Genomic DNA, 24,313 nt, shown 5'->3' on the forward strand with positions numbered 1-24,313 from the left:
ACAGTAAATTAAGTCTGTCATTTTAGAAGTGATTAATTTTGACTGGATCATGCCCACTGTCTTTATAATCTAGTACAACATGACCTCTTTAATACTAACCATCTTAATTTATAGGATTTACACAAGGAAGGTGGGTGTGAGAAGCAGATAAAATGCAACCATCTAAAGTAGGGTGGGAGATCAACAGGGTCTAATTTCAAATGTTCTCTCCATGGAATTAATCCAAACTTCTGGCAAGGCTGTGTGAGAGTGGGAAGAGCTAGGGGTGAGGGAGAGAGAGGTGGTGGGCTTACTTACATCGTCTTGGCCTTTCCCACTGGTGGAATGTAGCCCCTCCCTGACAAGTTATGGCTGGAGAGAATCTGGCCCTCACAAAATGTATTCCTCATTCTGCCTCCCAAATGCAAAGTACATTACTTACTTCTGATTACGGTTTTTGATGTTAAAGAATAAAAAAGCGCTGGCCATGATCATTCCCAGGATAGTGAGTGCTGAGAGAATACTGTAGAGAGGAAGAGAAATCTTGCGCAGCTGCCTTTGGACAATTGTTCTGTCTTTTGGCGGTTCTATTCCTACAATAGGCAGGGGAAGAAAGAGAGTTAACTTTACAACAATGCAGTTTATTTGTGAGAAACAAACAAGCAAAAAAACTGCTATTCTGCCTCCCTAATCTCTCTACATCTATTTTCTCTGTTCATGACTTTGCCTTCCATAGAATTACAAGCAAGGCAGGCATAAAATAGAATTATGGATCAAGATCCTTGTCCTTTGAGTCCAATACTGCTAAAATGGGTAGTGCCTCATTGTGATCTTGCCTTTCTTAGGACCCTTTCTTCAAAAAAATATATCTGTATACTAAAGCCATTCGTCATTTACACAGCTTCTGCATCTATAAAAGAAAGGCAGTAACAAGGACCTTTTAACTCTTGGTGGTAATGGTAACGACATTTTCTGCATCTCCACCTTTCCACTGACAAATCACACTGAAGGTGACTTACAAAAATTATTTGAAGAGGATAAAAGTAAGGTAAAGACAAATTAATCAAACAATGAAAATATAATAATTAGAAAACCAACACCAGCAGTATAGCATACATGAATCGTAACACAAAGAAATGTTTCAGTGACTGACTCTGGAAGAGGATTCTAGATCCTCTGAATAGCTTATGGATCTAAATGCATTTCCCTCTCCAGTCATCTAGAGATGGAAAATTGCCATGGCACCAAGCGCAGTCCTCAGTAAAAGTCATAGTTTAAATACTTATGCTATTCATTGTAATGAACCCGGTCACAAAATCACTTTCTTTATTAAATGATTATGAAATCTCATTCCTAGATGGTAGGACCAGACATTTAAAGGCCAGCTTTCAATACCAGATGTACTCTTCACACTTGCCTAGAAAGGCCAGTTCTGCTAGAACAGCTCCTTCCCTAGTGCTGCTAGGGCTGAAGAAACTGCAGCTTCTGGTTTCTATGGAGCTATCATAAGCAGCCTAGACAGCTCAGTCAGTTAGGTATCTGGCTGCAGATCCACTGTGCATGCCAAGAGAAGAGCCAGCCTGCATAGCCTTGGGCAAGCTGCACAGTCCTAAGGCAACCCCAGAAGAAGGGAAAGATTTAAAAAAAAAAACTTCTGAGTATTCCTTACCTAGAAAGCCCTGGAAAGAGGTGCTACATGTTAGAATTGACTTGATGACATCTAATTTTATTATATATCCATGACACAGAAGCACTGTCTTCTAGGGCAGTGTGACAGAATGGCAACAAGACTATCCCATGAACCAGAAGGCCTCAGTTCAGATCTAACTTGTACACACTTTCCATCTTGTAAAGATTACAAAAGTCATGTAGTCAAAGCCCTCTGCACATTTGGAAAGTGTTATGTAAATGTTAAACAGTTATTACTGTACTGAAAATGGCAGCTGTATGCAAAGCTGATCTTACAGCTCTTGGTCACAGACGCAGGCCCATGGAGTGATGCATGTGCAAAAGCAGCATAATTTGAAATTCATTGGCCTAAATTCTTCAAGATGAAAGTATTGGTTGCACAATACACAGGACTATGGCATTGGCTTTAAAGAGGCTTCATATTAAGAATGCACAGTGAAAACAGTTATAAATTGCAATCAGATAGTGCGGAGGGGCCCTAGCTGAACAATACATTTGTAGGAATGTAAACATAACTGCTTGCTTTTGTCACCTTTTGTGACAAAGGCTTGGAACTGGAGATGGGAAAAGTTACTTTTTTGTGGCTTACAACACCCAGATTCTCTTGGCTGTGCTAGCTGTAAGATTCCTGAAGTTGTTGTCCAAAGAAGGTAAGTGTCCCATCTCTGCTTGGACCTAGATTGCAAGTGCTATTCATAGATTTATGGAAGTTTGGAAATTTTGAGTGTTTCTTTGCTTGAGGCAAAGGATAGAATTAGGCAAGAATTGGATTCTGACTATGATGAAGAATTAGCGCCTGCAGCTGCCTAACAGGTAATTTTCAAAGCCTACTGTAGAAAATGAATCTATAGTAAATTTGGGAATACAGTAGGACCCCTGTATCTACAGGATCCATATCCATGGAAAATATTCCCTTCTATATATATTGCTGTTATGTCAGGAATTTTCTGGAGTGTGCTGAAGAAAACAGGGGTACAACCAGCCTCCAAGGTCCTCTCAGAGAAGAAAATCACGAGACAATAACTTCTTCAAAGCTTTATATTACATTTGTACAGTCTTCACAAAATACTCCAGCAGAATGTCCTCTAGCAATTCTCCAACTCTCCACAATACATGTGTGTCCCTATGTACATTATATAGTACAAATGACCAATCAGGTAACATTACCTCATCCTAGGTGATCTCATATGTTTACATCAGCCTTCTGCCTAGTCAGCATGACTTAGCTTTATACACAGCTGTACAATATGGCTGATTAACAACTTCCTTTATACATTCAGTCTAAGATGTCGATTTCTTCTATTACAAGCCTTGTAATTTCCTGACATGTTATCCGTGGCTTTCACAGGGGGCTTGGCACCAATTCCCAGTGGATATGGAGGTCCTACTGTGTGCCACTGCAGGCTTTTGACAGGGAGAGGTGCTGAATCTTTAAACAACCTTTACATAAAGAAGTTTCTTGGATGGAGTAAATTTTCATGGAGCACACCTTGACTGCTGTTCTTTCATGTGTTCATGCAGGTGCTCCCCCCCTCTTTTAAGTGTGGGCACATCTCAAAAGAATCACCTCCTTTTTAGTCTTTGAATGAGTTGTGGATATTATGGGGGGAAAGAGGCCCTGAACCCCTACTTTGTATAGTGGCCCTGAACCAGGTTATTTGTAAGTAACAAATAAAGGGATGATAAACTACCTGTTGTGTATTTTAAATAGTGGGTAGCTTAGTCCTTGGTCTGAGTGGAACGGGCTATTGAAGAAGAAGGGAGAAATCCTAGAGAAGTGACAATGGCAACATTTCTTTGACTAAGACAGATAGATAGAAAGACAGACCAGTAGATTGTAAAGCTGGCATCTTGTGATTTAGGGGTGGGAATTTAAATAAGGATGTTAGCTATCATAATTAAGAGGCGAGCATTCTGTCTACTTTATTTCAAATACTTGCCTGTGTTAGCCACATTCTTAATCTTAATCTTAGAAGCGCATAATTGGGAGAGACCCCATGGATATTTGAGTCCAGCCCCTGTCAAGGAGGCACAGTCAAGAATCAACTCCCATCCTCTGGCTCTGCAGCCAGATGCCGAAACCACTGAGTTATCCAGTAGTTCTCTATCATGCAGAATGATATAAAGTTGTTGCTGTTATTTGCAAAAAAGAGAGGTTACTTACCTGTAACCATGGTTCTTCGAGTGGTCCTCTGTGAATGCACACAAATGGGTTGTTCTGCGCAGGACATGTCGAAAGTTTCTAGAGCTTAAAACACGTGATTAGTAGGACATTCCTCTGTGGAGCACATGCTCTGCCTGCCCAAGGTCCTCTCAGTTCCCAAAGTCTGCTGCTGTGAAAAAGGTTAGATAAGGACAACGGAGTGACGGACAGAGGGGAAGGATGGGCGGGTTGTATGAATTCACAGAGGACCACTCAAAGAACCATGGTTACAGGTAGGTAACCTCTCTTTCTTCTTCGTGGCCTCTGTGAATGCACACAAATGGGTGACTAGCAAGGTCACTTACCGGTTGGTGGGCCGTCACTGAAGAAAGGATGTCAGTATAGTTGTCCCAAACCGGCCATCATTCTTTGTACAAGCATCCAGTCTGTAGTATGAGATGAAGGTGGATGGATTGGACCATGTGGCCACCTGACAGATGTTGGAAACGTCCACTCCGTGCTGAAATGTGGTGGAGGTAGCCATAGCTCTTGTGCGGTGGGCCTTAATGGTATCAGGATGCTGTTTCCCTGTGAGCTCATAAGCCAGGGAGATGGTTTGAACTATCCCTCGAGACAAGGTATGAGATGATGCTGGAGGGCCTTTATGAGGTCCATGAAAACAAAGGAAGAGTCGAGGAGATGCCATGAAAGTTTTTGTTCTATGTAGAATGCAAGAGCGCGACTAACGTCTAAAATGTGGAGCATGTGCTCAAGATCAGAAGCCAGTGAAAGCAAGAGAGACGGTAAGATGATAGGTTGATGGCTACCAGGAAAAGAGTCTTCAGTGAAAGAAGTCTGAAGTTAGTGGAAGCCATGGGTTCAAATGGTGGTTTGGTGAGAGCATTCAGAACAGTTGGGAGAGACCACTGAGGAAGTGGAGGTTGATGTGGATGGCAAATATTGTGAAGTCCTTTTAAAAATCTTTTCAAGGTTGGATGAGAATTTTTTTTCCTGATTCCGCATCTGGTGGTTGATGAGCTATAATTGCAGCGATATAAACTCTGAGAGTGGCTTGAGAGAGTCCCAGGTTAAAAAGGTGTAAAAGATAAGTAATGTATCTAGAGAAGTTGGGGAAGCTGAAAGATTTTTAGAGGCAGCATAGGTAGAGAAAGACTTCCATTTATAATTATAAAGAGTTTGTGTGGATGGCTTCTTAGCTTTACTAATGATGGCTGCTATGGGGGAGGAATCCTCCATGCTGTAAGTTTGAGGGACGTTAGGTCTGGGTGATGAATCTTGCCGTCATCTTGAGAAAGCAGGTGTGGGATGTTGGGGAGGCAGAGAAAAGTGGTGGACATCGACTTGAGGTGTGTAAACCATGGTTGTTGAGGCCACAAAGGGGCAATCAGAATTGCATCGGCATGGAATTGGCGAATTCTGATTACAGTTCTTTGGATGAGAGGGGTTGGGGGAAATAGGTGGAGAAGATGATTTCCCCAATTGATCATGAAGGCATCCCCGATTGAATCAGTGCCAATCCCGGCACAGGAACAGTATTGACTGCACTTTGTGTTGTTTGCTGTTGCAAAGACGTCAATGAGTAGTTCTCCCTAATCATGGAAAATTTGAGTAAAGATGGAGTCGCTGAGTGTCCATTTGTAATTTGATACTGTGAGACGACTGAGATGCTAAAATGTTGTCCTCTGTGGCAATGTGAACTGCGATTGGAAATACATGATGAAGGCAGCACCATTGCCAAAGACGAACTGCCAAAAACAGGAGTGAAAGGGAGTGCGTACCGCCTTGCTTGTTCACATAGTACATAGCTGTTGTGTTGTCCATTGCAAGTTGGACAGTTTGACTTGAGATCAAAGGTTGAAAGGCTTTGAAGGCTTTGATAATTGCTAAGAGTTCTTGCTGGTTGATGTGTAATGATTGCTCTTTCTTTGACCACAGGGCATGGATTCTGTGCTCTTGGCAGAGTGCTCCCCATCCTAGAGGACTGGCGTTGGTAGTATCCTGCATAGTGAGCTTTAAAGGTGCGAAAGATCAGCTGATAAGGAGGTTCAGGACAAAGGTCCACCAGGTAAGTTGTTGGGCAAGTTCTGGAGTTACCTTGAGACATTTTGATGGATGGTGTATGAGAGGGTTGAAAAGAGAGAGGTACCATGATTGAAGAGATTGCATTTTGAATCTGGAGTGTTGAATCACAGAAGTACTGGAGGCCATGAGACCTAATAGATGTTGAGGCTGGTGTGCAGAAACCAAAGTGTGGGGTTGGACATGTTGAACTGCTAATTTTAACTTTTTTAGTCGGTCTGGAGGAAGGAAGGCTTGGGCTTTGGTAGAATTGAGGTAGGCACCGATGTATTTGGCTGTTTGTGAAGGCTCAAGATGAGACTTGGAGAAGTTGACTTTATGACTGAGGCGCTGAAAGGTATGGAGAGTGATATGAGTAGCATCGATAGCAGCTTGGTAAGAGGGGGAGACAGTGAGCCAATTATCGATGTAAGGGAATATGGTAATTCCCTGTAGACGAAGATATGCTGCAACTGGTGCTAGGAATTTCATAAAAGTTCTCGGTGCTATGGATAAACCGAATGGGAGTGAACATAACTGGTAGGCAATGCCATTGAAATGGAAATGAAGGTATTTGTGATGTTTCGGATGAATGGAAATGTGGAAGTAGGCATCCTCGAGGTTGATGAGAACAAACCAGTCTCCCTGTGAAAGGAGGGGAATAACAGTGTCCAGTGTCATCATTCAAAATCGTTTGGGCTGGGTGAAATTATTCAGGTGTCTAAGATCAAGAATAGGACAGAGTCCTCCATCTTTCTAGGGTACTGTAAAATAACGTGAGTAGAAACCATTATGAAGGTCCTCCGTTGGGACAGGAATTATAGCATGTTTGCATAGAAGAAGGGAAACTTCTTCTTCCTGGGCTGAAGAGTAGGCGATATATTTAATTTGACCAAGGAGGGGTATATAGTGGAATTCTATATAATAGTCATGTTCGGCTATAGATAGGACCCAACAGTCATTAGTGATACGAGTCCAAAATTGGAGAAAAGGGTATAGACGAGTTTGGGCAAATATTGAGCATCCGAAGGCCAAATTTAGAAAATCATGGGTATTACCTACCCCTCATTTGATTGCACTAAAAAAGTTGTTGACATTGATGTTGGGCTTGAGTTTGAAAGTGCAGAGCGGTGGGATTCGGAAATGGTTGTTCAGTGATCAGAGGTTTGTAAGGCTTGTATTGTTGCTGATATGGTTGATAAGGCTGTTGGACAAATTGTAATCTGCGCCACTGAGGTCTTTGGAATCGATAAGGTTGTTGAATTGAATAAGAGCGAGTGGTTTTCTGATTTTATGCAAATTATCCATGACCTTATCTGTCTTTTGGTCGAAAAGGCCAGGACCATCGAATGGTAAATCTTCAATTCGAGATCTGGTATTATCAGAGATACCTGAAGATCTGAGCCAAGCATGGCATTGAAGCACAATTGATGTGGTCATGGCTTTGGAAGCAGCATCAGCAGTGTGTCAGGATGTGATTCTTTGTTGTTTAGCAAGTGTAGAAGCTTCGGTATGGATGTTAAGAGCTTCTCAGTTGGGAATAGGAGGTGAAATCTTCTGATGGAGAAGGAGGGTTGTTGTCAGCTACATCTGATCCAGGGGTAGGTACGTTAGATGGAGATTCTTGAAAGATACTGGAGTGAGAATCTTGATCTGTTGAAGATGAAGTGGAGGGAGAGGCAGGTTGGTGAGGTCTATTGATTGTGATTTGTCGGGATCAGAGGGAAGAGGTGGTGGCATTTGTAAGTAGTGGTGGCTTGGACTGAGGTCAATGATGTTGCAATACCGATGGTGTTATGGGCTCATATCGAGATTGTTTCAATGTGCTAGTCATTTCAATGTTGAATGTTCTGGTAAGGTGTCATGACGTTTACGAGATGGCTTTGAGGAAATGATTTCTTCAGAAGGCGGAGTGTGTGAAGAAGGTTTATGGTGTCCGTGTCAAGGTGGAGACAGTGATGGTAAAGGAGAATGTTGTGTGTGGTACAGTATTGTGTAGTGCACCCTCTTAGGCTTGTTGTAGGAGACCTGTTCTGGTATGTTCTCTTGGATATATGTGTCATAGGGTGGGTAATATGGAACGCCGTAGTCGCCTCGTTTGTGATACTGAGGTTGCTAGTGGTATCAAGGGAGTCTGTAATGGTAACGAGGTGGCTCTTGATAATAAATGACTTCTCTATATCAAGGATCAGAAAGTGGAGAGAGGTGTCTCCGCTTAGATGTGTGTTTTCTGGGAGATTGTCAGGGAGAATCAGAATCAGAAAGTAGTATCAGTATCGCCCGTCCTGATAATACAGGACTAGAATGGGCAGAGGCCTGGCTGGAGTGATCATCACTCCAGTGGGAGCAGGGTTACTGCACAAGAGGTATAGAGTGCTCATTTCTCAGGAAAAGAGAATCATGAGTGTCCCTGGATGAGTCTTCCAAGATTGGAGAAGGCAGATATGGAGGAGGTTGCTCCACGCGGAGAGTCTTGGAGAGTTTTTTAGATTTTTTGGGCTTGCTCTTTTCCTTTTTTTCTTTTAGGAGAGCTTTTAGCCTGGGAAGCAGAGGCTTTCAATGTCGATACCAACTTCGGTCTCAATGTCAATTTTGATTGCTCCTTTTGCCCTGGTGATGGCGGCGGTGGGTTCAACATCGACTTGGATGGCTCGGAGAGTGGAACCGGTGATGAGTTAAGTTCCATCAATGTGGATGGAGGGTGAAGCGATTTCTCCCAGAGATGAGATCTAAGTCTCTGAAGCCAAAGTTTCAAGGCTGGTTTAGTGAGCCTCTTGCACGCAGAACAAGATTGCGTCTGGTGCTCTTCACCCAAACAGAAAAGACAGCAATCGTGTCCATCCAATTGTGGGATCTTATTAGTGCAGACCACACACCACTTGAATGGCGCTGGAGAAACCATAAAAGGCGGGAAGGAAAGGGGAAGGGCGGGGGAGGGGAGAATAGGTTGGGGAGTGAAGGAGCGAATAAAAAGGGATAAAACTCAATGGGTAAAAGAAAAATAACTCACAGGAGAACATTGATTAAAAACAGAAAGGTAGACGAGAAAAACGGGTGAGGTACAGACTATTGATTTGAAAAAAGTTGCTCTAGTGGTCCAATATAGGTCTAACCTATACGGCAGCTAAAAGGAACTGAGAGGACCTTGGGTGGGCAGAGCATGCACTCCACAGAGGAACGTCCTACTAATCACATGTTTTAAGCTCTAGAAACTTCCAACATGTCCTGCACAGGCGCAGAAGAACCCATTTGTGTGCATTCACAGAGGCCACGAAGAAGAAATATAATTAGATTATTGTTCATCCATTCTGACTTGGACACATTCTGTTCTCATGTTGTTTTTTTCATGATGAACAACTTTTCATAGCAACAACCAAGTTAGTTTTATATTTTTAAGGACACCAGCTTGATAAAACACAAGCATAATCCCCAGAGGTTCATTATTAGGAGGTAAACATATTTGGTATACTTCTGCCCTCAAGGAACTTCAAGTTCCATGATTTCTCTTTAGTCAAAATAGGAATTTGGTGTGTGTGTGTGTTCCAACACTGATGAATTTTCAGAAGCTATGAAATAAATCAAATATGCTTTTATTACAGTTGAGTAATAAAAGGGAAATAAGAAGCAATACAATCAGACCTGTTCTTAGGGATCTGCAAACAAGTATAGTAGATAATCTGCATTGAGAAACTGTATCCATCAGTAGCACTGAGGCATACCATACCTGGAGAATAATACGTCTAATGTTGGGAGCATGATAGTAGCATGGCCCTACTTCTAGTAATCAGGTAATGCCCCCCTGACATGATTCCCTTATTGTTTTCATTGCATTCTCAAGACATATTTACCCTAACAAGCATTTAATTCAACTAATCAATTTGTTTTGGTATTTTATCTACTGCCCTTGTTTGTGCTGAACTATGTGTATTTTTCCTTGTTTGATTTGTTTTCTACCCAATTTATATGATTAGGTATTCTGGGCATCTTACAGATGGGAAGGTGGAATGGAAGCTTGCCAAAAGAGTGAATAAACAGGAGACTGGCAGTCATGACGAAAGTACACAGATGTGGTCAAACAAAGAGCAAGGTTTAGTAGTAACATGGGAGCATCACCATAAGCTTTAAAAACACACAAGTCATTGAATGCTGTTCTCAGACTACAGTGAAAGGAAAGAAACAAGTGCTTAATTCCTATACTTCAGCTTCCCCCTATTTAGCAGGACTGATGCCTGTTTTCCAATCCTTCCTAAGCAGTTACCCTTGTTTTGTTCCTGCCCTTGGGAGAGATTTCAGGGATTTTTTTAAATGTTATTTTGAGTTACTAGAATTCCCATTTCTTCACATTTATATCTCTTCCTGGGTGTATAAACTTTTGAATTAATGAGAAAAATACATGAAAGTATGTGCATTAAAATTTAGGCTGCAATCCTAAGCATCTATCTATCTATCTATCTATCTATCTATCTATCTATCTATCTATCTATCTATCTATCTATCTATCTATCTATCTATCTATATCTATATCTATATCTATATCTATATCTATCTATCTATCTATCTATCTATCTATCTATCTATCTATCTATCTATGCTTAGGACTGCAGCCTAAATTTTATATATATAATTAATTCTGTAACAAAAGGGTGTTGACCAATATGTAAATATACTCAGGACTATACTCAGCCATGATTAGCATTGTTTGTGGAAGCAATAAATTACAACTGACTGGATTACCTGGAATTTGTTCTTTTTGGGGCAATGAGATTATCCATGTTGTCGCTTTTAAAAATGTAACAATTGATAGCAACAGATTTGCTTTTGTTTTTGCATTTAGTAGTTACTACAAAAAAGTTTTATGCGTATCATTTGGGGAGATTTGTGGTTCTTTTTTTTTTGCATTTTCAATGTACATTACAGCAGTGGTTCTTAACCTGGGCGATAATGCCCCCCAGGGGGCGATTTCATTTTTCAGGGGGGCGGTAGAACGAAAAGGGGCGGCGTGGGGGCGCTGGAGCAGAAGGGGGGTGGTAGGGGGCGCTGGAGCAAGCCAAACCTGTGAAGATGGCTGCAGCCTTTTTACAGTGTGCATGAATATATATTTTCCTCCTATCTTAATTTAGTTTCAGAGTTTTCGTCTTGAAATGTTTAGTTCCTGCATTTTATGCCCTTTTTATATTTCTTTTTGAGTCTTAAAATTCGCTTGCAACTAAATCATTAAATGTTACTTTTTGGGGGCATTTCATTTTCTTGGAATTGAATTTTGTTTTCAGGGGTCATTGGATTTAAGTGTCTTAAATAAACAAACAAGCAAGCAAGCAAGCAAATAAGATATAATAAGAAATAAGAGGGGGGCGATGATAACTTCCTCAATGGCTCAAGGGGGCGTTTCTTTCAAAAAGGTTAAGAACCACTGCATTACAGTAAAAAAAATTAAAACTATTGTAATATGCCTACAGTACACCTGAATAAAAATTCAGTTGAGAGAGAGAATACATGCTTGGTTATTCTTTAAGGATTGGTTTTTCAGCAGAATACACAACCTCCCAAGACATCCTGTCCACAGAAGCAGATGACAGGAAAGCCTATTACGTTTTCTCTTTCAGCCTCTGATATAATTTTTCCAAGGGTCATGTGGAAAATACAATTCAACAGGCATTTCAGAACTTCCTTGAGGGTGCAATCCTGTACAAACAAACCAGGCATTCATTTGCTGAACTGCACAGTCTGCTAAACAAAATGTATCACACAAATTCAGAATCCATAGGGGGGAAAGCGTTTAGGTAGGAGAATGGTGTAAATTATGGCTGAGTATACCAAATCATGACGTTTTCATTGATTGCCAAGTTGGCTCCTAGAAAACATGGTTCCCTGCCTCTGTCGAGAGCCTTGATATGGCAGTACAGCCCCTTGTGACTGTTCCCCTACTTCTCCGTTACGCTTCAGTTGTGTACAACTAGGCTTGGTTAGGGTCTTATGTCTCACAAGACAAGATAGGGAGGGCAAATAAAGTGACTGGTGAAAAATGGGGCGTTGAGAGGTAAAAGCCTAAAACTCATTTAGTTTTGGCAAAACTGCATTAAGAGCTCAGTTCTTAGTGGCATTAAGACAGCTTCATGCAGATAGTTTTGTATACTTGAAATTTTACTTCTGCAGCTAGAAAAACAAGCCCAGCCTCAGGAAATGTACAGGGTTATTAATAGGTCTCCTGCCACTAAGGAAGTTACTTCGTTTGCAGTCACCTCAACAATGTAACATCAGGCTTCCTTCAGCTGATACCTTCTAGATATGTTGGGATAGCAGTCCTGACATATATAGCCTTTCTCTACTGTTGTCTTTTTATAGCTACAAAAAATAATTGAATTGCACAAGATTCTTTCAAAGATTTCTGATTTTACCTAATCCACAACCTGTCATATTTAAATTGTTTTTATGATATTTTACTGCCAGCCACCCAGAGTAGATGTTGTCTAAATGGGCAGGATAAAAATCAAATAAATAAATAAACCTACCTGTCAGTTAAGATCTAGCCAGGGGGCCCTTTTGAAAGAGCCATCCCTCCAGGAGGTAAGAGAGATGGCTTGTAGACAAAGGGCCTTTTCGGCAGCTGCCCCCAGACTATGGAACGCCCTCTCGACTGAGATTCGTCTGGCGCCAGCGCTGTTGACATTTCAGTGCCAGGTCAAAACCTTCCTGTTCCAGAAGGCTTTTAACTGAAATAATATCAGCTGTGGGTCCGATGGCAATTTTTAGAGGATATATTTTAATTGTATTTTAATTATTTTGTCTTTTTATTGTATTTTAATTGTTGTAAGCCGCCCAGAGACCTTTGGGTAGTGTGGGTGGCATATGTTAAATAAGTAAGTAAGTAAGTAAGTAAGTAAGTAAGTAAGTAAGTAAGTAAGTAAGTAAGTAAGTAAGTAAGTAAGTAAGTAAGTAAGTAAGTAAGTAAATAAATAAATAAATAAATAAATAAATAAATAAATAAATAAATAAATAAATAAATCTTAGCAATGAGTGATACGACAAGTCATGTTTCTACTAATGAGTACTGGCAATGTATTACAAAGTAATATCCCAGAATAGTACACAGCTTGCAATTTTATATAAATGAAGATACTCATTTACAAAAACAGGACAATTTAAATTGTTCTTTGAATGCTGGAGTCCATCATGGCCATAGGTACAGATTTCTGACAAACAGCATCCTGGTGATAGGAAAGTGGCACACAACTAAATATACTTAGTGTGTCTGAGCTTCAAATACATACTGGGGGAATAGGAAGGAAGAGGTAGAAAGGGTAAAGAAAAGATTTGAAATTCAGGTAAAACACAGTTCTGATGAGCTCTAGAAATGGTTGTTGTGGGTTTTTCGGGCTTCTTGGCCCGAAAAACCCACAACAGCCATTAGATCCCGGCCGTGAAAGCCTTCGCGAATACAGCCCTAGAAATGTCCCTCTTCCTGTCCCAAATATGTCCTTGCCTGCTGAATTCAGAATACTAGCCCTGCCTTCAAACTGGGGTGGTGGTGTTCTTAGATGGATCTTTGAGAGAGAAAGGGAAGGGGTGGTGATGGTGGTGGTGGAGGAGGATACCTACAAGATCAAGGCAGTGTTTATGGGAGACAAAGACCAAGAACAACTACTGAAGGGGGAAAACAATAATGGCCATTTCTTGAGTAACTTTCTGACCACTTCTTATTTTTGTCATATCACTTGGGACAGGTGGGTGGGCAGAACTTTTCCTGTTTATAAGGCACACTATAAACCACAATCAGTGGATTCCATCAGCTTGTTTGGCCCAGCCACAGCACTGAAAAATTTGAATTTGCTGCATTGTGTATGATCCAAAAATCATACAGAACTCTGCAACACCATTCCTGTACCACCTTCCACCTTCCCATCTTACCTTGGAATTTGATGGAGTTGTTGATAATTTCCAGCGAATCAAGTATGGCATTAAATTCTCCCACCTTCACTTCCTTTTTGTCTGCAGGGAAACAAAGAAATGGGATTGTTTATGTCAGCTCACAAGCTCCTCTTTTCCAATAGCTACTATAGTTACCTGTCTGCCTCTCCTGTTGTTACAGTACTCACAGGCAAGGTAACATATGAAAGGACTCACAACTATATAGAACTTGAATTGTGGCAAGATTTTAAAGCATTATCAATACCATGTTGCTTAGTGGCAATACGAATACAATAATGATACCAATTGGCAAGATAATTTGTCTTTGATGTTTCAGGGAGGGAAAAGAAATGACACACGGATGCCCAGCCACAACTACACTAAACTCCTGGATTTCTGTTTATTTGTAAATGGGGCAACAATCTCTCTCACACATATATATGTGAGGATATACGTACACACTGTGTATGTATATTCATCTTCTTTGACTCTCATATATATATATATAAGTCAAAGAAGATGAATGTACATACACAGTGTGTATGTGTATCCTCACACATTTATGTGTGTGAGCACACAGGGAGAGAGAGATTGTTGCCCCATTTACAAATATATATAAGAATATATATATGAGAACAGTTGGAGCAGGGCTCCTGAGATGTTACATCCTTGCTTTCTAACTCCTTCCTTTCTTTCTGCATCCTTGATTCTTTTTATTTCAAAATTTTTAGCGCTTTGTTTGATGGCATTTTGCCAGAAATTTCAGTCTTGAATGAAAGCATCCAATTGATACTGTCAATATTAAATTTCTTCAGTGAATCCTTGAATTGTTTCTTTTGTCTATCACACAATCGAGCACCCGCAGCAAGTTCTTTATAGAATATACACTTCAGGAGACAGTCATCCGACATGGCCAGCTCACTGAAGTCTTTGTTTCAAAATTGTAAGGATGCTTGTCATTTGTATTCCAGGTTTTCATTGGCAGGGATTTTATCCTGCCCTTTGATGTTGAGAATTCTCTGAAGACAGGTAAGATAAAAGTGATTGAGCTTTCTCGAATGCTACTAATAGTCTAAGTCTCTGTTCCATAAAGCATACATGCATTCCTTCCTATATGTGGGCATTAAAATTATCCAGGAAGGTCCTTCTATAAATAGAGGGTATATCAGTGATTGTGGTGACTTGATTCATCAGCGAAAAGCACTGAACGTGAGTGTGTCAAGTTATGGTCTCAACCTTCTTTAAGTCCTTCCTCAGCTCTCTGAGGCAGCTTGCTGCCATGTAAACTCTGAGAGAGAAAAAGAAAGCCCTTCCTTTCATGGCAGATATTCCTCTCCATAAAAGGACACTTTTATTGTTCATGTGGAATGCAGATTGATAGCACTCAGTGCCTTAAAATATAATTTTTTTCTGAGTATCATTATATGAATGCTTTATCCTTCCTCAAGGCATTGTTGTTTAGCATGCAAGTTGTATATCATGCATGGTGAAGCAATTCTCTCTTCAGACTTTTTTTTCTTTTAATTCTACTATTTCTGAGGGGGAAAAATGAACCAGACAAACTCATGCTATTTTATATGCTTTTATTCAATCCATATTTCATATACAAGAAAACAATATCTCTAAAAATATAAACACTTAGAACTAGAGCTTGGGGTATTCATATTCATATATAAATATGAATATTCCCCCCACAGCTGGAAATAACTTACCATTGCGCCATTGTCCACAATAAATTAGCCATTCCTGGCAGGAGGCGGGATGATGAGCCTCTCTGTGAGGTTGCAGAGTGGCTAATCCATTGCGGACAACGCTGCGATAGGAAGGCTCCATCGAGCTGGCATCAGCAGCAGAATGGTGAGTGGACCCTCGTTATTTCCACCTGTGGTGGGATATTCATATACGAATAGGAATACCCCCATCTTCACTTATAACCATAAAGAGTAAAATAAGAAAAAGATATTTTCAGCTATATTCTAAATTGTTAAGCATATATGTCTAAATGTAATATATATTCTTAAGCAATGTTGACTCACATTAGGAACACAACATTGAGGGTATCTTATCTATGCCAGCATCAGAATCATGAGTTGTAGGCCATATTGTCAATTTCTTCTCTCCTCCTCTCTCTATCTAAAATGTGCCATGCTTATATGATCTTCTTCTATCAACAAACTGAGGTTTATCTATTACAGTGGTGCCCCGTATAGCGACGTTAATCCATTCCGGATTAATCGTTGCTATGAGGAAACATCGCTAAACAGATCGAAAAAACCCACAGGAACACATTAAACTTGGTTTAATGCATTCCTATGGGGCCCAAACTCACCGTTGAGCGAAGTTCCTCCATAGCGCCACCATTTTCGTGCCCTCGGTAAGCGGTGGCCATTTTGGGCATCTGGCGGCCATTTTGGAACCACCGATCAGCTGTTCTAGGAACATCGCAATACGAAGATCAGTAAGCGAAATGCTTACCGATCATCGCAATGTGATTTTTGCCCTATCTAACCATTGCAATGCGGTCGCATTAGCGATAAAAAAAAAAATAGATCGCTATGTGAATTCGTCGTTAAACGGTGCATTCGTTATGCGAAGCACCACTGTAGTAAGATTGGCTTTTATCTGTCAACATCATACTATTGCTGACATTAGGGTGCTAGTCTAGAATCAATTTCTAAACAATTATACTTGCTGTTAATCAAAATTTCCCTATTTTGCTTGAACATTATCTGGCCTTGCATAGTGTCCTACTGTAACAGATATATATTATCAGAGATTTTAATCCAAACAAGCAAATCATCTCTAAATGTTTGCTAGCTATGCACACACACTTTATCTGTTTATCTCTTTAGTAAACTAAGCAGACTCATTACATACAAAAAATATGAAAATATTCACTTTTCATTTCCAAAAACCAACTCTAACAAGCAAAGATTCAGAATGACCCTCAAGAATGCAGAAATGTTTATTTTGGAATGGTATTTTTTTTTACTTCCAACTTGACAGCCTAATGTTACTGTTAGACTGACTGACTGATTGATGATGATGATGATATGTTTATGTTGCTGCAATGAATATGTGCTTCAGGTGGGATTGTTCTGCAGCTAACAGAAGGACCCAGGATCCAGGTGAGAAGGAGAATGTTTAAGGGGCATATAACATCTTCTACCTGATAAAACTGAGACTTAACAAATATTATCAATATCTTAAATCACTCTAGCTAAGAACCACCACCCCCCAAAATGATCTATTAAAAGGACTATAAAGGGGGAAAATTATGCATGATAAAAATGGGTAAAAGTACAGTTCCTTCCTGCCAGACAACTGATAAGAGGAATTAAAGATATCAGTGAGACATCTGTGGAATAAAGTAGAATAAAACATAATAAGAATTTTTAAGCATCTCAGGACTAAATAAAGTTCCATCCGTGCACTAGTTATTAGATAAAGATGGCAAAGCTGTCAGGCATGACACAGTGATGGGGAGGCAGCATTTATGGCAACGAAGTACCTATTCTACCTAGTATTAGCTGGGAATGGAGAGAAAATTTTAACAGACTTCTGCAAGTTCAAACTGGAATCACACATTACTCTTCTGAAAATAAATGTAATACTGAAAATCAGTTTGAAAGGCATATGTGAATTTTTCACTTTAATAGCATGGCCACAATCTGGCCAGAAATTAAGCACTGTTGAAAGCCAATGGAGAAATTAGAATCAAATGTTTCTGTCAGCTGGATTATACAACATGACAGATTGCCTACTTTCTAATGTGTTCCTTCTCCGCATTTGCAAGAGCTATGCTGCTGAACATGAAACACTGTTTTTCTTCTCCTCCCAAGGCTGTTCCTATCATTGTAAAAGGTGAGGTAACTGCCTCAGATGGCAATTTTTGGATGTGAAGAAAGGGCGGCAACATGTTAATGGTCAAAATTATTTTGATTGTATTTGGACTGCTAAGGATAAGAAGGGGCATGTTAGTAATTTTCATCCTATGTGTTATGACAACTTGGCTGGCTTGGGTATACAGACCAGGGGAAAAGGCCAATGGATCAAAACCATAATGTGTGAACAGGCAGCATGTTGGCAAATGTGGTTCAGTTTAAGTATGTGCAAATACTGCATGTTGGAACAAATGAGTAAATTTTAATACATAAACACTGAGGGAACAGTGAGTTGTTAGCAAAAGACCTGAAAAGGAATCTTGTGATCATGGTGGATGGCTCAATAACAATGTCAACTTCTTTGTTATGGTAGTTCTTGGAAAGTCAAATAAATGTCATTAACATTTTTTTCAGAACGACAATAAATTTTGTTTTTCAAAACAACAACAAAAACTTTGCTCCAAGATATTGCAATGGAGAAAATGGTGAACTCCGTGTGGAAGAGGATGAAAAATAAAACTCTCAGCCTCATTATGCCATTAAATAAACTCATAGTTTGACCACACATGGGATACGGTATGTTTTCCATGTGAAGTCACCTCTTCTCTTCCATCTCTTTAGGTTAATTCTCTGTCCCATATGCTTCAACAGGTTCTACAGAGAACTAAATTAGTGGCCTTTGCAAGCTCAGAGAAAACTATTATTTGGGCAGAGAAGTCTGCTCTCTGTTGCAGTGTTCAATCTGTTCGCCTCCACATACATGCAGCCATTATATTTGTAAATAGACAGACAGACAAATAGACAAGCATTTTAGGAAACACCATAAACTTCTCCCAAAAGAGACAACCTAATTAACTCACATCACCTCTCAAACTTCTCAAAGGTCAGAGAAGTGAAGTAAGCATAACAATACATGTGCATTTTAGCTTTTCAGGCAAGGCAGGTCATAGAACTGACTGCCTAACAAGCTCACTTCTGTCCATAAGAAAGGTATAATAAAGAACAGCTTCATCACAGAGGCAGACAGGCTCTTTCAACTTCTTGCTGGAGATTGCAGTTTCCATTGGTACTGCAGTCATTTTCCTTTCCAAAGACCTGCTGAATTATGGACCTTGTTCTTCTTGCTAAACTACTGCCTATTTCATAGCATCAATCCCAAGAAACTAGGCAGAGACACATGAACCCGAATAGTTTGGTTATAAACAGACTCGGCCAGAAGCAACTCCTCTTCTGGGTTTATTTGAGAATATTGGAGAACAAACGCACAACTCTGCACTCAGAGGTCCTCTGAGAACTGCAGCAATGTGACATACACTGTCCTACAAAGTAATAATCAAATGCGCACAGGGCTTTAATGCTGCCCTCTAAAGCTCCTGCACCAAATACTGTACAAAAATAAGTACTTTCCTAGAGTGTAATATCTGCTGTTGAAAGGAGAATGACACTTTAAAAAAACTGCATTTATCGCTGGATCAAGACTTTAAAATAGCCTGGCATCAGAGCTAGAGAAACTTAACATTAGTATTGAAGCAATAAAAAGTATATCTTGGAAAATGAAAATCAAAATGGGACGTTACATAGGAGACATTAAAAATGATATTGCCTTAATGGGTTTACGTATCTGTTGTCTTTTCACAATTCAACAGCTTTGCACAACACAGCTCTTTTCATCTGTAAATAAAATTAGCTATTCCTTACCCTCTCCAACAGCAACTTTGCCATTGTTGATTTCCCACTGGCATCAAAGATTAAATAAGTGCAGATGACGGATTTAGAAGAGAAGATTCTTGTGATCAAAAGGATTAGTTATGAGAGGGTGTTTGATGGATGAGCAGCAGCAGGCAGAAACATAGAACCACAGAATAATTCTGCTGAAGAACTATTTCTGGCTCTAGCCAACTGGATTAAGGAATTTACAATATGTAAAAATTAGGAGCAAAATAGCCTCTGCCCAGCATTTCTGTCTAACAGACAAGAAGGGACAGGTCCATGTGTCAGATCCTATGATCTTTCACACTTAGGGTGCTGCAGGTTAACTCCTGAAGCAAAATCAGTCAACCTTCTTTTGTTACCCACCAGTCTCAGAGTGCTTAACCAGTGGGATGACACGCAGACTTTGACTTCCATGTGGCCCCTGAAAATAGCAGGACTCACTTATATTTTGCCATAGCTCAGGTGGTCCCAGACTTCTAACACTGCTTTGTTGATTTGAAAGGAAGGAAATGATACATTACTTGAATTCAAAATCTTATTGAATCTACACAGGCTGTGTACCGAACTAGCAGGATGCACCAAATTTAATAAAGATATCCACTATTTATGCTGGAACACATTGCATACCAGCCATGGGGTGGTATAGGGAGTAGTAAGGTGTCCAATGTGCCTAGCAAGTTGCATTAAATTTTTGCTAGCTCGCAAAGGATTTAATCATCATCAATGGCTTCCAAAGTGGTGCTACCAATGACGTGTTTGATAGAGACTTCCGAGTTGGGTGGTGGTGGTTTCCTACCACTTTCATCATTCTGTGTGTGATGTGCAAAAAGGGACAAACCAGACTAAAGGTCATGTCACCCACCCTGGTGCTGCAGTCCAACATCAAAAGAGCAGTGCACTATTTTTTTTATCATCATCAATGGAAAACTCAGCAGTGGAATTTTTGCTGGAAAAAGATCAGTCCACATCCCAGTCCTAAAAAGGGGCAGTGCCAAAGAATGCTCCAACTACCATACAATTGCACTCATTTCACACGCTAGCAAGGTTATGCTCAAAATCCTACAAGGTAGGCTTTAGCAGTATGTGGACTGAGAACTCCCAGAAGTACAAGCTGGATTTTGAAGGGGCAGAGGAACTAGAGACCAAATTGCTAACATGTGCTGGATTATGGAGAAAGCCAGAGAGTTCCAGAAAAACATCTACTTCTGCTTCATTGACTACGCAAAAGCCTTTGACTGTGTTGACCACAACAAACTATGGCAAGTTGTTAAAGAAATGGGAGTGCCTGACCACTTTATCTATCTACTGAGAAATCTATATGTAGAAAGGAAGCAACAGTTAGAACTGGATATGGAACAACTGATTCGTTCAAAATTGGGAAAGGAGTATGGCAAGGCTGTATATTGTCCCCCTGCTTATTTTACTTATATGCAGAATACATCATGCGAAAGGTTGGACTGGACAAATCCCAAGCTGGAATTGAGATTGCCAGAAGAAATACCAACAACCTCCGATATGTAGATGATACCACTCTGATGGCAGAAAGTGAGGAGGAATGAAGGAACCTCTTAATGAGGGTAAAAGAGTAGAGCACCGGAAATGGTCTGAAGCTCAACATCAAAAAAATTAAGATCATGGCCACTGGTCTCATCACCTCATGGGAAATAGAAGGGGAAGTTATGGAGGCAGTGACAGATTTTACCTTCTTGGGCTCCATGATCATTGCAGAATATCATGGAGTGATCACTGAACAGCAGCTTGCTTCTTGGAAGGAAAGCGATGAGAAACCTCGAGAGCATCTTAAAAAGCAGAGACATCACCTTGCCGACAAAGGTCCACATAGTCAGAGCTATGGTTTTTCCAGTAGTGATGTATGGAAGTGAGAGCTGGTCCATAAAGAAGGCTGACCATCAAAGAATTGATGCTTTTGAATTGTGGTGCTGGAGGAGACTCTTGAGAGTCCCCTGGACTGCAAGGAGAACAAACCTATCCATTTTGAAGGAAATCAACCCTGAGTGCTCACTGGAAGGACAGATCCAATACTTTGGCCCTCTCATGAGAAGAGAAGACTCCCTGGAAAAGACCCTGATGTTGGGAAAGTGTGAGGGCAAAAGGAGGAGGGGACAACAGAGGATTAAATGGTTGGACAGTGTCATCGAAGCGACCAACATGAGGCAGTGGAAGACAAGAGGGCCTGGCGTGCTCTGGTCCATGGGGTTATGGGGAGTCGGACATGACTTAACAACCAAAGAACAACAACATTTATAAAGCTTATTAAGTACATTGAAATCCTTGACTTGTTTTCTCCAAAGTAAACCACCCTCTGAAAAGCAGCTATATACAGGAGTGCAGACTTTTAATGCACATTTTATACACATTTATTTGAAATGTAGTGTTGGAAAAGAGTTTTACAGATAGCATGACTTGTCAGAGAGATACGTAAAGCAAATTAAGTGTGGACTCTCACTAGAAGCTAAAATAATCAAACAAAGGTATTGTACTATAGTGGCATCATGAGAAGATAAGCTCACTGGAAAAGGCAGTGATGCAGGAAAAACTGCAATACAGTAGGAAAATAGGAAGAATGCACATGAGATGGATTGACTCAATAAAGAAAGCCACAGTCTTTGTTTGTAAGACCTTTTGTTTGTACTGCAATCAAAGCAGGACCAGGAGAAAAGAGACAGAGATTCAGATTTGGGAAATAAACTATGATACTCTTGCCTGCTTTGGGGATGAGAAATAGAGAAACGCAATTGCTACACACTTCAGATATCTAGTCCCAGGTGTATTGGTTGTCTTTTACTAGGTGTTTGCTGTTAGCAAAACTCTTATAAATATTCCGGTTCTGCCCAGTACAAATTCAGCATCTAAACAGAATCTTGAAGTACTTGCTCTTCTCAGCAGAAACTGCAGAGCTAAATGCAGTGGAGATTAAATTTTGAATGTTGCTTTTTTCATGGTTTTATGAAAAAGAGTCAAGTCTCTCTCTCTCTCTCTCTCTCTCTCTCTCACTCACTCACTCACTCACACACACACACACACACACAGAGAGAGAGAGAGAGAGAGAGAGAGAGAGCCTCCCTCCCTAAATTTTCAACAATCAGTTGCTTCAGTTCAGTATGAAAGTGATGGTAAACAAGCTTGATGAAACCACCCAGTCCCTCTCTCGCACCTTCCTGTCTTAATTGGACCCTTCTCTCCTTGCAGTCACCTCCTTTTTTCATGGCTTTATGAAAGTCAGTCTCTCTCACACATACAGCCACCCTCCCTCCCTAAATGCTCTACAATCTTACCTTTAAATAAGCTTGATGAATCCACCCTTCCCTCTCTCCCACCTTCCTTCCTGCCTTATTCAGCTCCAGCTGAAGTAGTCATTCACAAGCCAGCTTGAGTGCCACGGGCTGTTCTACAGCCCTAAACAATAAAGCGGGCTTATCTCCGATCTCTGAAAGAACTGATGTACAACTGTGGGAACCAAGGCAGGTAGCAGGAAGAGGTGGCTTACAGTTTGAGGTTCAGCTGCATGGGTGGGGATGGGGGGATAGCGCTCTGCTCATTACTCCCAGGATTTTCATTTTTACTCCATTTGTGGTAAATTACCCCTGTTCTCCGACCACTGGTGTATGGTGTGTGTGTGTATACTGTTTGTGAATACACCTTCTTGTGTAGCTCTCTGCTAACAACAAATGTGGCTCTAGGGGCTAAAACATTGTGGAATCTTACTCTAGCTTCTTGGCTGAGGTTGGAAATGAGAAACAGATTCGCTCCACAAATGGATTCTCTGCAAATGGTTGGGAATAAGACCCATAATAAAGCCATGGCCATCCAACACAGCAGTTGATGCTCCACAATCCTACTTTAGGAATTTATTGTGACAACATTATATATTAGTAAGTTTACAGTGTAATGCTTCTGGAAGTGAAGGACTGGTCAGCTTCATGCTGTTGCCTAGAGGACATCCAAGTATACCCGCAATGCTTTCCCACTCTTTGTGGAGGCTCCTTCTATGTCTCAAATCTTCTGTGACTGTGGAGAAATTCAATCAATGTGACTGGAATTTATTCCCCACCGTGTGTACTAAAGAAGATCTAGCAAATGAGATAAGACTATCAAAGTAGCCTGCTTCTATTTAAAAAAGAAACCCAGCCAAATAATCTTAACATTTTAATTTGCTTTTGATTTTACCTATATTTCATAAATGCCTATAACTTCAAATTGTGCAACACTCTGGAAGGAAGGAAGGAAGGAAGGAAGGAAGGAAGGAAGGAAGGAAGGAAGGCGTACAAGCAGATACATTTACACAGTGCAAACATTTTTGTGGAACTATGAACAAGCCTTTTTACTAGTTAAAATTTGTTAGTGCTGCCTTGGTCCAGATGAAATTGTCTCATCTAGTAGATAAAACTACTCCATACACAAAGTCATTAACACTGTCCTGTTACACTTCAACAAGCTTATTCTTTAATAATTTCTTTTAAGAAATTGTATCATACTGATGCAGGCCACAGTTCACTAGTGGAGCAGCAGGTTAGCATGCAAAGGGTCCCAGGTCCAAGCCCCAGCATCTCCAGAAAGGGCTAGCAATGGCTCTTGCCTGAAACCAAGGACATTTGTTGTCAATTAATATAAATCAACCTTCCTTCCCAACCCGGCACTATGTAGGTTTGATACATCACAATAACCATCATTCCTAAACAGCATGGCATCCAGCAAGGTGTCGCCTAAACAAGAGATTCCAGATTCCATCATCTGAAACCAAATTTGGCTGGGGGTGATGGAAATTATAGTGTAATACATCTGGAATCAGGTTAGAGACGGCTTTGGTGCACCAGTGGTTCTTAATTGGCACTATACTAATTACTGTTAGTGTTCTCAATGAGTCCAACTGAAATGCTTAGTTTCCACAAACCTTTTTCTC

At 40.5% G+C, this 24,313-nt stretch overlaps 1 protein-coding gene and 1 long non-coding RNA gene across 2 annotated transcripts in view; one reads left to right on the top strand and one right to left on the bottom strand.

Annotated features, from left to right (window-relative positions):
* The window catches only part of LOC144588603 (uncharacterized), a 172,460-nt gene extending 161,594 nt beyond the window's left edge, over positions 1 to 10,866 (top strand). The window contains exon 2 of the long non-coding RNA XR_013544223.1: positions 10,808 to 10,866. This is a non-coding gene — a long non-coding RNA (uncharacterized LOC144588603). The remainder of the gene's footprint in view (positions 1 to 10,807) is intronic.
* The window catches only part of GABBR2 (gamma-aminobutyric acid type B receptor subunit 2), a 439,280-nt gene that overhangs the window by 156,349 nt on the left and 258,618 nt on the right, over positions 1 to 24,313 (bottom strand). Inside the window, exons 9-10 of the mRNA XM_072998474.2 lie at positions 13,796 to 13,876; positions 422 to 572 (exon numbers count right to left, since the gene is read on the bottom strand). Of these exons, the coding sequence (XP_072854575.2) occupies positions 422 to 572; positions 13,796 to 13,876 (232 nt within the window). The remainder of the gene's footprint in view (positions 1 to 421; positions 573 to 13,795; positions 13,877 to 24,313) is intronic.

Source organism: Pogona vitticeps, chromosome 4, assembly GCF_051106095.1.
Source record: "Pogona vitticeps strain Pit_001003342236 chromosome 4, PviZW2.1, whole genome shotgun sequence".
NCBI classification, from domain to species: Eukaryota; Metazoa; Chordata; class Lepidosauria; order Squamata; family Agamidae; genus Pogona; species Pogona vitticeps.